General features: G+C 44.6%; 1 protein-coding gene across 5 annotated transcripts in view; it reads left to right on the forward strand.

Moving 5' to 3' along the window:
* The window catches only part of PHF8 (PHD finger protein 8), a 91,948-nt gene extending 79,581 nt beyond the window's left edge, over nt 1-12,367 (forward strand). For 3 of the 5 annotated variants that reach the window (XM_081222638.1, XM_081222639.1, XM_081222640.1), the window contains 3 exons: nt 6,047-6,156; nt 9,857-10,193; nt 11,121-12,367. In XM_081222638.1, the coding sequence (XP_081078764.1) occupies nt 6,047-6,156; nt 9,857-10,193; nt 11,121-11,209 (536 nt within the window). In that variant the 3' untranslated portion in view covers nt 11,210-12,367. The other 2 variants (XM_081222642.1, XM_081222641.1) reach the window with 2 other exon arrangements.
* Nucleotides 12,368-12,882: the final 515 nt, after the last annotated feature.

The following is a 12,882-nucleotide window of genomic DNA, read 5'->3' on the forward strand; positions in this document are numbered from 1 at the left end:
GAAAGGAGGGTGGGAGGGAAGGAGGAAGGACAGAAGGTAGGAAAAAGAGAAGATAAAGTAAAATAGAATAAAGTATGATAAAATATAATAAAGTTATTAAAATAAAAAATAATTATTAAGAAAAAAATTTCAAAACGGATGGATAGATCCCTGCGACAAATGGTGGAAGCAAAGCTATACAGACAAAATCTCACACAGAAGCATACACATACACACTCACAAAAAGAGGAAAAGGGGAAAAAATCATAAATCTTGCTCTCAAAGTCCACCTCCTCAATTTGGGATGATTCGTTGTCTATTCATGTATTCCACAGATGCAGGGTACATCCAGTTGATTGTGGAGCTTTAATCCGCTGCTTCTGAGGCTGCTGGGAGAGATTTCCCTTTCTCTTCTTTATTCTCACAGCTCCCGGGTCTCAGCTTTGGATTTGGCCCCACCTCTGCGTGTAGGTTGCTGTAGTGCGTCTGTTCTTCGCTCAGACAGGACAGGGTTAAAGGAGCAGCCTCTTCGGGGACTCTGGCTCACTCAGGCTGGGGTGAGGGAGGGGTACGGAGTGCGGGGCGAGCCTGCTGTGGCAGAGCCCGGCGTGACATTGCACCAGCCCGAGGCGCGCCGTCTGCTCTTCCGGGGAAGCTGTCCCTGGATCCTGGGACCCCGGCAGTGGCGGGCTGCACAGGCTCCCCGTAAAGTGCTTGTGGACAATGACCTGCGCTCACACACTGGCCTCTTGGCGGCGGCAGCAGCAGCCCCAGCGTCCCACGCCCATCTCTGGGGTCCGCGCTTTTAGCCGCGGCTCGTGCCCGTCTCTGGAGCTCCTTTAAGCAGTACTCTTAATCCCCTCTCCTCATGCACCAGGAAACAAAGAGGCAAGAAAAAGTCTCTTGCCTCTTCGGCAGGTCCAGACTTTTTCCCGGACTCCCTCTCAGCCAGCCGTGGTGCACTAACCCCTACAGGCTGTGTTCATGCCGCCAACCCCAGTCCTCTCCCTGCGCTCCGACCGAGAAGCCTTAGCCTCAGCTCCCAGCCCCACCCGCCCCGGCGGCCAAGCCGACAAGCCTCTCGGGCTGGTGAGTGCCGGTCGGCACCGATCCTCTGTGCGAGAATCTCTCCGCTTTGCCCTCCGCACCCCTGTTGCTGTGCTCTCCTCCGCTACTCCGAAGCTTTCCTCCTCCCCCACCCGCAGTCTCCTCCCGCGAAGGGGCTTCCTAGTGTGTGGAAACCTTTTCTCCTTCCCCGCTCCCTCCCAGTGGTGCAGGTCCCGTCTCTATCCTTTTGTCTCTGTTTATTCTTTTTTCTTTTGCCCTACCCAGGTACGTGGGGAGTTTCTTGCCTTTTGGGAGGTCTGAGGTCTTCTGCCAGCATTCAGTAGGTATTCTGTAGGAGTTGTTCCACGTGTAGATGAATTTCTGGTGTGTCTGTGGGGAGGAAGGTGATCTCCGAGTCGTACTCTTCCGCCGTCTTCTCGTGGTCCCTCTCAGCCATTATTTCTTGAAATAGACTTTCCACCCCTTTTTCTCTCTCCTTTTGGGCCTCCCATATGCCTGTGTTGGCAAAGTTGATCCATCCCACAGGTCCCTTTGGCTCTGCTCATTTTCCTCATTCTTTTTTCTTTCTGTTCGTTAGACTGGATAATCTCAGTTGACCTTTCTTGAAGGTCACTAAGTCTTCGTTCTGCCTACTCAAATCTGCTGTTGAAACCCTCTAGTGAAATTTTCATTTCCGTTACTTTTCAACTCTAAAATATCTATTTGATTCCTTTTTATGGTTTCTGTCTGTTTATTGGTATTATTTATTTGGTGAGACTTCATTCTCATACTCTCATTTTGTTCTTTAGACATGATCTCCTTTAGCTCTTTGAACATGTTTGAAATAGGTGGTATAAAGTCCTTGTCTGGTAGGTCCAACTTTGTTCAGGTAGTCAGGGAGAGTTTTTATCCATTACTTTTTTCCTGTGTGTGGCTACCCTGTCCTGTTTTTTTGCATATCTTCTAATTTTTTGAAAACTGAACATTTAAAATAATGTGGCAACTCTGGAAATCAGAGACTCCCTACTTCACTCCCCAGGGTTTGTTTTGTTGCTGCTTGTTGTTATTTGTTTATTTACAGAATTTGTTCAGAAAAGTCAGTAAAGTAGAAGTTTCTACTCGGTTTGCTTAGTGGGCAGCTAATGATTAGACAGAGATTTCCTTAAATGCCTGGAACTGGTAAATCTCCCAGTGCTTGACAAGGGGCTCTATATGCATGTTGGGACATACCTTCAGCACTCAGGCAGGCAATTTACAACTGTGCCTTAGCCTTCACTTCCTGCTTTGCAGAGCCACAAAGTCAGCCAGAGGTGAGTGCCTGGGATTTCTCAAGTCTTTCCTGATCATGCACACAGCCCCTATGCATGCATATGGCCTTTTAGATTCCCAGAAATATGTGAGAGCTTTTCTAATCCCCAGTGGATATCTCATTCCTCAACTTTTCCTTTTCAGCTTTTGGGTTAGTCTGTTGTTTGCCACAACTGTTATCCATCACCTTAAGCATCTGTGACATTAAGCACTTGCCTTTAAATATTTTTGATAAATGCTCCCCAGGGAGCACTAGGCTTTGGAAGAAAGCTTCAGCTCCTTTCTGTTCCCTACATCACTGGCAATGTGGCCTGTTATTTTTCAAGGCTACCACTGAGCTGGGGAGAAGTGTATGGGTCTAGGGCAAGTTAAAATGCCACAAAGCTCACTGATTTTACTGAGATTCAGCTCTTTTTCTTAAATAAATGCTCTCCAGGTAGCTGTAAACCTTTGGTTAATTTCCAGAGTTCTGAAAAAGTTTATTATGACAGTTTTTGCCAGTTTTTTCATTGTTTTAATTCAGAAGTGACGTTTTGGAAGTCCTTAACTTTGCCTTTTTTGTGGATTTCATCCATCGTGACATACTAAATATTAGTTCAGTATGCATCTCTATGAAAATGACTTTTTCTTTCATAACCATAGTTCCATTATTTTACACCTAAGTAAAGTAACATTTATTTCCTAATATCATTTAATACCAAATCCTTATTCTAATTTCCCCCAATTGTACCAAAAATAGCTTTTATAATTTGCTTATTTAAACCAGGATCTATTCAAGGACTACACATTTCATTTGGTTATTATAATCTCTTAATCTCATTCACTATTTAAAATTTTTTATTATGAGAACTTTCAAACATCCATAAATGTAGGAGAGTACACAAACACCCATATTCTCAATACTTAGATCGTACAGTTGTAATATTTTTCTGTATTTGCTTCATTATCTGTATCTGTCTGTCTAGTTTTTGCTGAGCCACTTTAAAGTAATGTGCAGCCACCATAACATACTATAGTATGTTATGGTGGCTGCACGTTAATACTTCAGTATCTCCTAAGAATAAGAATGTCCTCCTATATAACCACACTAACTTTGTTATACTTAACAGTTAATAATTCCCTAAGATCTTCTAATAACCCATTCTATGATCAGATTTTCTCAACTGTCCCTACAAAATGTTTTACATAGTTTTTTCCCCCCCTAAATCCAGATCTAATCAAGGAGGTTAATTTTTTTCAGATTAAAACAACTTGCTTTTGTATTATACAGGTCAGGAATTTAGAAAGGACACAATGGGGACAACTTGTCTCTACTCCATGATGTCTGGGGCATCAGCTGGGATAATTTGAAGGCTGGATGGCCAAGAGTTTGAACCATCTGAAGTCTCATTAACTCACATGTCTGGTGCCTGGGCTGGGTGGACTCAAAGACTAGAAGTACCAAGCAGAGTGCCAACATGTGACCTCTCCATGTGACTAGCTTCCTCACTGCCTGATGGCCTCAAGGCAATCAGACTTCTTATGTGGTTGCTCAGGGCTCTAAGTGTGAGTGTTCCAGGAAGCAGAGCAGAAACTAAAGTTGCCTTTTCTGACCTAGCCTCAGAAGTCATGCAGTGTCACTTCTGTCACATTCTATAGGCTACAAATGAGCCTGCTTAGGTTCAACAGGAGGGAACATAGACCCCACCTATTAATAGGAAAAATGTCAAAGAATTTGGGGCCATGTTTTAAAGCCACCACACACACAAAACTATGGAGAATGATATGAAATATACCCAAGAATCCATGACTGAAAATTGTGTGTTAACATTTTTGCTAGATTTGCTTCAGATCATTTTTTAAACAAGTTAAATATCAATATCACCTTTAAAGAAAGGACTTCAACCTCCTGAATTGCCTGTTCTAGAATCTGCATACCGCTTATACAGAAAGTCTCCTTTATAGCAATAACAATAGCTAACCAACCAAGGAATCTTTAAATCTAGGTGAGATACCACCACCACCTCTTTTTTTCCTGTGACATTGACTTTTTTCATTAATTAAAAAGAGTGAAATCCCATACACTCACCAATGAGAATCAACAGTTGTAAACATTTTGCCATATTTGATTCATCTATAACTTTCTTCTTTTTTTAAAAACTGTCTAAAGCAAATCCCAGATAGTGTCATTCCCTCCCCACCCCACCATGTACTTCAGTATGCATCTCTAAAGTATACATTTTCTCACATAACCACTGTCCTGTCATCATACATAACAAAATTAATAATAATTTGATAATTCCTTGATGTTATCTAATACTAAATCCGTAATCAATTTTCCTTAATTGTCTAACAAAAAAGGCATTTTCATAGCGGATTTGTTTAAATCAGGATCTGAACAGGGTCCATATGGCATTTGGCTATCACGTTTTTTGAGTATCTCTTAATCTAGAGAAATACTTTTTTCTTTGATGCTGTTGATTTGTTATAAAAACTAGTATAATTGTCCTTTAGCACATCCCACCTTCTAGATTTGTTTGTTTGCTTCTTTGTGACATTGTGTTTTTAAAGAAACCAGGCCAGTTATTTTATAGGATGACTGTTTGCCCTCAGTGTCATTTAACTTGTTTTTTTTTTTATTCTCTGTGTTTCCTAAAAACTGGAAGTAATATGAACTGCTCACTTGATGTTAGGTCTTGGCAAAACTACTTCCCAGGTAATGCTGTAGATTTCCTATTGAATTGCATTAGGAGGTGCATGAAGTTGGCCATCTTTCTGTTAGTGACAATAAGGGGGTGATCTCCTGATCTCATCATTGTAAGGTTAGTTCTTTTTCTCAAGACTAGCAAGTCATCTGTGAGATAATACTTTGGTACTGTGTGAATATCCAATTCCCTAGAATCAGTTATTTCATTAGGGCTTACAAACCTGTGATTTTCTAATTTTGTCATTCCTTTTACATTTATTAGCTGGCATTCGTCTGTAAAGAACAGCTTTCCCTCATCATCTGGGGCTGTTTGGTTATCCTGAAATACACTTCCTATGTAAAATGTGGGATGAGTAACTATTTTTTGATTCAAGATTGTTAAGGCATTATATGAAAAAATTGTACAAGAAGGTGATCTTCTTTAGGAACTCATAGCCTGGTTATTAGATAGAATAACACACATCAGCATTAGGGAATGAGACAGGATAGTATGTGCTATGTATTAAGTGACTTGTACATAAGTTCAGGGGAGGGGAGGGGTCAATGTGAGCCAAAGAGGTCCTAGATGTTTTGCATAGAAGATTGATTTCAGCTTACTTTTGAATAATGGGCAGGTTTAAAGAGGTGGACAAAAGGGAAAAGGGTACTGCAGGCAGTGTAGATGATGAGGATGAAGGCATAGGGGGAGAGGATGAGCTGTACATGTTCTGGAGGTGTAATAAGGAAGCCATTCTGTCTGGAGAAGCTGAGGATATGGGAGTGGAAATAAGGTTGGGGAGGTAGGTAGGGAGCAGAACATGGACAACTTTACATGCCAATTCAGGGAAATTAACTTTTACCCTTTAATCAGTGTGTGCTTTGTGTACCTTGGGCATTTGTGAATTCGCTTTTTACCCAATGGGAAGCAAAATCTGGCTTTGTAAAAAGCTAGAAGCAGGAAAACCAATGAGACCACCTTTGGGGGGCCCAGAGGTAGGGAATATGATTGTCATTCAGATAAATGTCTTCATCCTGTTCCCTCTGCAGCCCGTGTGACCCCAACTCTACCGAAGCAGGACCGTCCTGTGCGTGAGGGGACCCGGGTAGCTTCCATTGAGACAGGCTTGGCTGCAGCAGCTGCAAAGTTGGCCCAGCAGGTAAGTGCTGACACTCAGGCAATGGCCCTGCCACTGATCCCAGTTTGACTTGGAGCCTCAAAACTCAGACCTCCAGGCTGACAGGATCCCACCGTTGTCTCATTGGGAAGTGGGTAACTTGTGATCTTTATCCATGGCAGTATCCCAGCTCCCTCCTATATCCTACATATACCAACTCAGTGACAAGCTACCTCCATAGGGCACACCGTTGAAATGATTTAGGATGAAAGAAAATAGGGGGCCAGAGAAAAGCCCTTGAATATATCACTTGCCTTTCTGGGTGTGTAAAAACCTCTCAGATGGGAAGGACCAAGTCTGTCCTTTGGTGAGAGCACTTGTCTTCAGATGAAGCTCCAAGGAGGTGACTCAGTTGAGTACACTCAGTTTCTCAGTCTCTCATCAGTATCGGAATTTGGTTTTTCTGGGGAGAGGCTTTTCTTGTTCTCTGTACCAAATACTTTGCCTGATCTTCACTCCATGCTTCCCAAGAAAACTTCACCCACTAATTTTTGTCCTAGAATCAAGTTGACTTCCTAGCATGTTATGGTTTTCAAAGTTCTTAAATGTGCTTGGCAACCCTGGGAGCAGTTGGAAGTGAATCTTGTGGTTCTCTCCTTATCAGTATCCCCTTAGATTCTCATGCCACATCCTATAGCTTAGAGCATTTATTGAGCATCTGCTTTATGTTAGGTGCTTCCATGTACAGTGTCTCATGTAATCTGCTCAATAACCCTTTTCAATAGGTAATATTTTCATCATTTTACAGGTGAAGAAAATGAGGCTCTCTTTAAGTGACTAGTCCAGGATAATACAGCCAGTAAATGGAGGAGACAAGATTCAAACTCATATCCTCTAACTTCAGATTTCATGTTACTTGCTATTAAAATAAAATGAAATAGTTAAATGTTTATATAATTAAGTAATTACATCCTATTTAAATAAAATTTAATAGAATGATGTTTTTCATATCATGTTCTGTGGAGTTCCAGAGTTTAGAAATGTTTTGGAGGCTATTGATGGAAGCCAGCAGAGACCAACCAGGCCAGGCGGCCATTCTTTGTCCAAAACTTTTCTCTATTATGTATATCCTAGTGCCATGTAAGATGTAATTTGAAAAAAAAAAAAGGAAGTTTGACTGCTTTAAATGAACAAATTAATTAAAGGTGTGAAAACTATTTTTAGTGCCTTCTGTGGAGCTCACTTCTGGTTGAGTTGATCAGGGATGATCTCAAAGAAGAGATTTTGAAATTGGGAAGGGTTTTGCAGGCTAAGCTATTGGAGGGGAAAGGGAGGCATTCTAGGAGAAGGGGATTCCTTGGTAAGCACACAAGGCCCTCTTGATTTGCCCTCTGGTTACCTCTCCTCCCTGACCTTGTGTCAGCCCTTCATGCATGCCCTTTACACCACCCATTACGGTAACTCATTGTTCATTCAGTGTATCAGACTGTCTCATGCCTCTGTGCCTTTGCACAAACTGTTTCCTCTGCCCATTGGGAATCGTGCCCTCTCAGATGCCTTTACCTAACACCCCTTCACACCATCCACCACCAGTTTATTTCAGTGGCCTTCTGTGCTTCCATAGCATTCTCATGGTACTTACAATCATAAGTGTACTTTTCTGTGTTCCTTATTAAACTGTAAGGGCCTCAAGGGTGAAGACATATCTAATTTAACTTGGTATCCCTACTATGCTAAGCGTGTGTTTAGTCGTTGTTGGTTGAGTGAATGAATGAATGAACGAATGAATAAAAGAATGAACAGATCTTTTTGGATTGGAGGCTTCTTGTTGGGGAATGGAGTAAGATAAATAGAGGTTAAAAAATGAATTCTGGAGCCAGCCTGCCTGAGTTCAAATCTCCTCCCTCTTACATGAGCAAGTTACTTAATTTCTCTGTGCCTCAGTTTCCTTGTAGACTCTGTCTGAGGATTAGATGAGGTAATATATGTGAAAGCTCTGAGAACAGCACTTGCCACACAGTAAGTACTATAGACACATTAGCTTTTCATCATTATCACTACAGGTTGGCTAGGTATAAGTGGCCAGACGATGGATGACCATAAATGTCAGGCCAGGGAGTCTGAACTTGGGTGGGGACTTGCTGATGGCCTTTTGAGATAAGGTGAAAGTGGCCCTGTCATAAGATAGTCTAGTCTTCTGTGGGGGATCTGGATGAAGTATATGAAAAGGAGATTGGCAACAAAGGTAGAAAATTTTAAACTGTGATCTAGGTATGAAGAGATAATTTCTGGATTCAGATGAGAGCAATGGGGGCAGAAATGCGGTTCTTGGTATGGATGGAGTAACAAGCATTTTGGCTGATAAAAGAGACTCTGAAGACAGATGGCTTGGGTCTGAATCGCAGCTTGGCCACTTACTGTTCCTATAACCTTAGGAAAGTGACTTAACCTCTCTGTGCCAGTTTCTGCTCATAAAAATGGAATTATAATTATTTTTTTCTCATGCTTCATAGGAGTATTAAATGAGTTAAATTATAGAACAGTACCTGGCATATATTACTAATATTATTATTCTCGTCCCACAAAAATCCCTAAGGTAGCCACAGCCTGTCAGATCTTCTGAAGGCAGGAGTAGGCCTGTGTTGCCAAGAGAAGGCAAAGAAATGTAATCACTGAGTTGGTCTCTGTGGCTGTGTAGCATTTCAGAAGGTGAAGTCGTTCACATGCTCTCAGCACCACCTTTCCAGGTTCTCAGGGGCCCAGGTGCCCACTATAAAGGTACCCACTACACAGTGGATAGTATATTCATAGAGCAATGGATGGATGAAATCCAAGATATTGTGAGAAGTGACACAACTCCTTATTCATCCCTCCCATCCAAAACAGAGATTTTAAGATCCAGTGGCCTGGAAGACTCTTCTATTAAAAGAAAAGACCAGCAAGAAGAAGAGAAACCATTGTAAGAGATGAAGATAGAATAATAGTTTCCATTTGTTGAGTACCTACTATGTGCTATGTGTTTAATGTCATTATTTAATCTTTCCGGCAACCCTGAAAACCAGCTATTGTTTTGCCCATTTTACAGACGAGGCAATTGAATTTCAGAAAGGTTAGTAACTTGACCAAGGTCATCCAACTTAGGGAGCACAAGCCTAGATTTGAACCCAAGTTTATCTCATTCCAAAGCTGCTACTCTTTCACTCGCAGATGTCCCATTTTGAGAATTGTGCAGGGTGGGTGTTCAGATAGACCTAGTTGAATCCTGAACCCAACAACTGTTCAGCTGTGAGGCTTTGGGCTCAAGTTACTTAATATCCCTGTACCTCAGTTTTCTCATCTGTAAACTGAGGGATTTTCCTTCTCAGGGCTGTTCTAAGGAGTAAATGAGGTCAAACATATAAAGTGCCTCAGCTGCTGGTGTAAATTTAGCTATTATTATTAGGCATGTCCATGGTTCACCTCATAAGTGGCAATTCTAGGACCAAAACCCAAGTCTGTGAACTCATTTACCCTTCTGTTGCCACTGTACTGGTTAGTAGCAGGGTTGACTTAAGAATGGATGGTACCAAAGGACCTGAGGTATTGGAAGTCCTGTGTGTTGTGTGTACATATATCCAGGCTAAGCTTGGAGTAGGGGCAGGTTGCAGAACCACACTGACCACTGTCTAGATCCCTTTCTGGGAAATTTTCTTCTGTTTTCTTCACTCCTAAATTCTCCCCTCCCATTTGGCTTGTGTTTCAGGAGCTACAGAAGGCCCAAAAGAAGAAATATATCAAGAAGAAGCCTTTGTTGAAGGAGGTAGAACAGCCTCGCCCTCAAGAGCCTAATCTCAGCGTGGCAGTACCAGCCCCAACTCTGGCCACTACACCCCAACTTCTCACCTCCTCCTCTCCCCTGCCTCCCCCTGAGCCTAAACAAGAGGCCCTCTCAGGAAGTCTTGCTGACCATGAGTATACTGCTCGTCCCAATGCCTTTGGCATGGCCCAGGCAAACCGCAGCACCACACCCATGGCCCCTGGTGTCTTCTTGACCCAGCGGCGCCCTTCAGTTGGCTCCCAGAGCAATCAAGCAGGACCAGGTATGACTGGCATATGGTTGTAGAACTGAGAAGGATCTTAGGGTCACTGGCTTCAAACCCTTAAGCATTCTGGTAAATGAGAACACCTGGGAGGGACACTGATGGGCAACCTAAGATACTTGGACTTGACCTCATAGGCCATGAAGAGACATTGACTGGTGTTAAGCAGAGACAAACTCAGATGTGGGTTTGGAAAGATCCTTCCGGTGGGCCAGAGTGGAGGGTGGGTTGAAGGTGGGAAGTCTAGGAAGGAGGCACATACACAAGTCCAGGCTGCAGTGAAGAGAGGCTAGGGCTCTGGCAGAGGGAATGAAGGAGGGGATAAATTGATCAAATATGGAGGAGGTCACATGGGACATGTGATTGATGTGGTGATGTGGTGATGAGGTGATTTGATGTGGGGAAAGAGGAAGTGGGGAGAGCTCAAGCCCTCCTTTTCCTCACTTTGGCTCTGAAAGCCCAGTCCCTAGAGTACGCAGCTCAAGGGTGATGAGATTGGTGCTTGTTTCTAATGAAACAAGGCCCTGGGAGTGGCAACTTCAGGGACACCGAGCTATAATCACTAACCAGGCACTTTTTCAATCCTGGTGGGCAGGATAAGAAGATGGAGAGGCACAATCACCTTGCAGAAGTTAGGAAGGAAAATAGGACCAAAGAAATCAGTGGGGAAAAGTAACCAGACAGAGTAACCAGGGAGTCTGTAGCCAATGCAGGAGGTCATAGGAGGAAGAGCCAAAGCATGTGGTGTTGGATGGGAGTAGTTAAGGGGGGCCTCTTGGCCCAAGATGGTCCTGGAGCCAGGCATAAGGATGGGGAGACTCTGTGGGCAGAGGAACAGAGGAGGAGGGTGGCCCAAGGACAGTTGGTGCTGGAGCTGCTGCTGGCACCCTTGCCATATCCTTTGCTTACCTCTCCCTTCCCCCACAGGAAAGCGTCCCAAAAAGGGCCTGGCTACAGCAAAGCAGAGACTCGGCCGTATCCTGAAAATCCACAGAAATGGCAAACTGCTTCTGTGATCCCCTTTGTGTCCTGCCCCTCACCCCTTCACCCCCATTGCCTTCTCCGTTGTCAATTCTCGGGGCACTCCTGGATCCTACCTGCCCCGGACAAGGTGCTGAGGCGCATTGTCCTGCTTTCTTGGAACTGACCAAAGGCATGGACTCTCCCATGGGCCCCTTCACCTACTCCCTCAACTCCCTTCCCTACTTCCACTGGAGCATCCTGCCTTCCTTTTCCATATCTCTGAGTAGCCAGTAAATGGGAGAGGTTTCCAGCTGACTAGAGCCCTCTTTTCTGCTGCCCCAATCCATTTCCCTTTCACCAGCTTTGTCTGCCCTTTACTGTCATCCCCACTTAAAGCTGGAAAGCAGGATGAGGAGAGGCATGAGGAGAGCCTGGGCCCCTTGGTATTTCCCTGGTCATGAAGTGGGAGGCCCAGTGCTCAACACTTTCTGCAGCTCCAGCCCTGTCTCCAGAAGCCTGCCCACCTCTGCCCATTCTCCTTCCTCTTCTTAGCCCAATGGATGTGTCCCACTCAAGACTCGTTCCTGGGAGAAGCCTCTGGCCTCTGCCCCCTCTTGCCAAATGCTTCATGGAAATAAAGAGGAGGGCCCAGAGTCTTCTTACTGCCCCACCGTGGGCCATTTCCAGAGTGGCCTAGAAAGGCCATGGGCTGACTTCATTCATCCTTGGGAAGAAGAGAGATTCCTGTCACTTCTCAAGGTGGGGAGAGGACCAACACCCAAGACTTTGACCGAGACTTTGTAGCCCATTGGAGGAAACTACTTTTGGGTGGCTACAGATGAAGCCACCTCTCCCAGGGTGAGATCCAGGGATTTGCCTAGAGTTTGAGGTCCTACAGAACATTATCCACATAGCTTTGGCTGGGCTCCAGGAGGCAAAGACCATCTCCCAAACGCCTTGAAAGCATCTGCCACTGAAGCAGATAGCCCTTGCTCTACGGCCTGATCCCTTCACCCGTACCACAAAGCACAGCCTGGACCTTCTGGAGAGGATGTGGCAGGACAGCTCACCCCAGGTTCTCCATCAGGAGCCTCCCTGCTTCTCTCCCCACCTTGAGGTCTTGGTCTGAAGAAGACTTTGGAACTCACATCTTCTCTCCTGGACCTTTACACTCCCAGATGTCAGGTGGACGCTCAAGCAGAGTGCTGATGTGGGGGGAGACCAAGCCTAGGAGCGGAGATGCCCACCTGTAAAGGAGCAGATCATCTGAACCTCCCACCCCCTCTTCCCTTTGTGAATGTTTCTATTGTCCAGACAGTGCCCACCCCCTCCCTCACCCTCCCCCAGCTCCCTCCACCTCCACCTGTCTTGCCTCCCTGGTGACCTGAACTGGATGGAGAATGTCTCCCTCTCTCCATTTCGGCACTGCCCAAGTGGAGTGCTTCATTATCTTCTACCCCCCACTTCAACTTCACCTCAGTTTTCCCAGTGCTTCTGGGGAACTTAACAGCTACCGTGCAGGCCACAGGGAATATGCGAGGCTTCCCTGGTCGTCTTCGTGTCTCCAGTTTGTCTTTCTTTTCTCCACAGCCCGACATTTACTCTCCTTCCTTGGAATCAGGGGTCCCTTAGCCCCATATCCTTTTCCTATCTTGGGGGCCCCAGGGGCCAAGCAGTCCTCCATCTATACACACCAAAGGCAAAAAAGCCTGGCTACCTCCCCCTT

This window comes from Mesoplodon bidens, assembly GCF_964165515.1.
Source record: "Mesoplodon bidens genome assembly, chromosome: X".
NCBI classification, from domain to species: Eukaryota; Metazoa; Chordata; class Mammalia; order Artiodactyla; family Ziphiidae; genus Mesoplodon; species Mesoplodon bidens.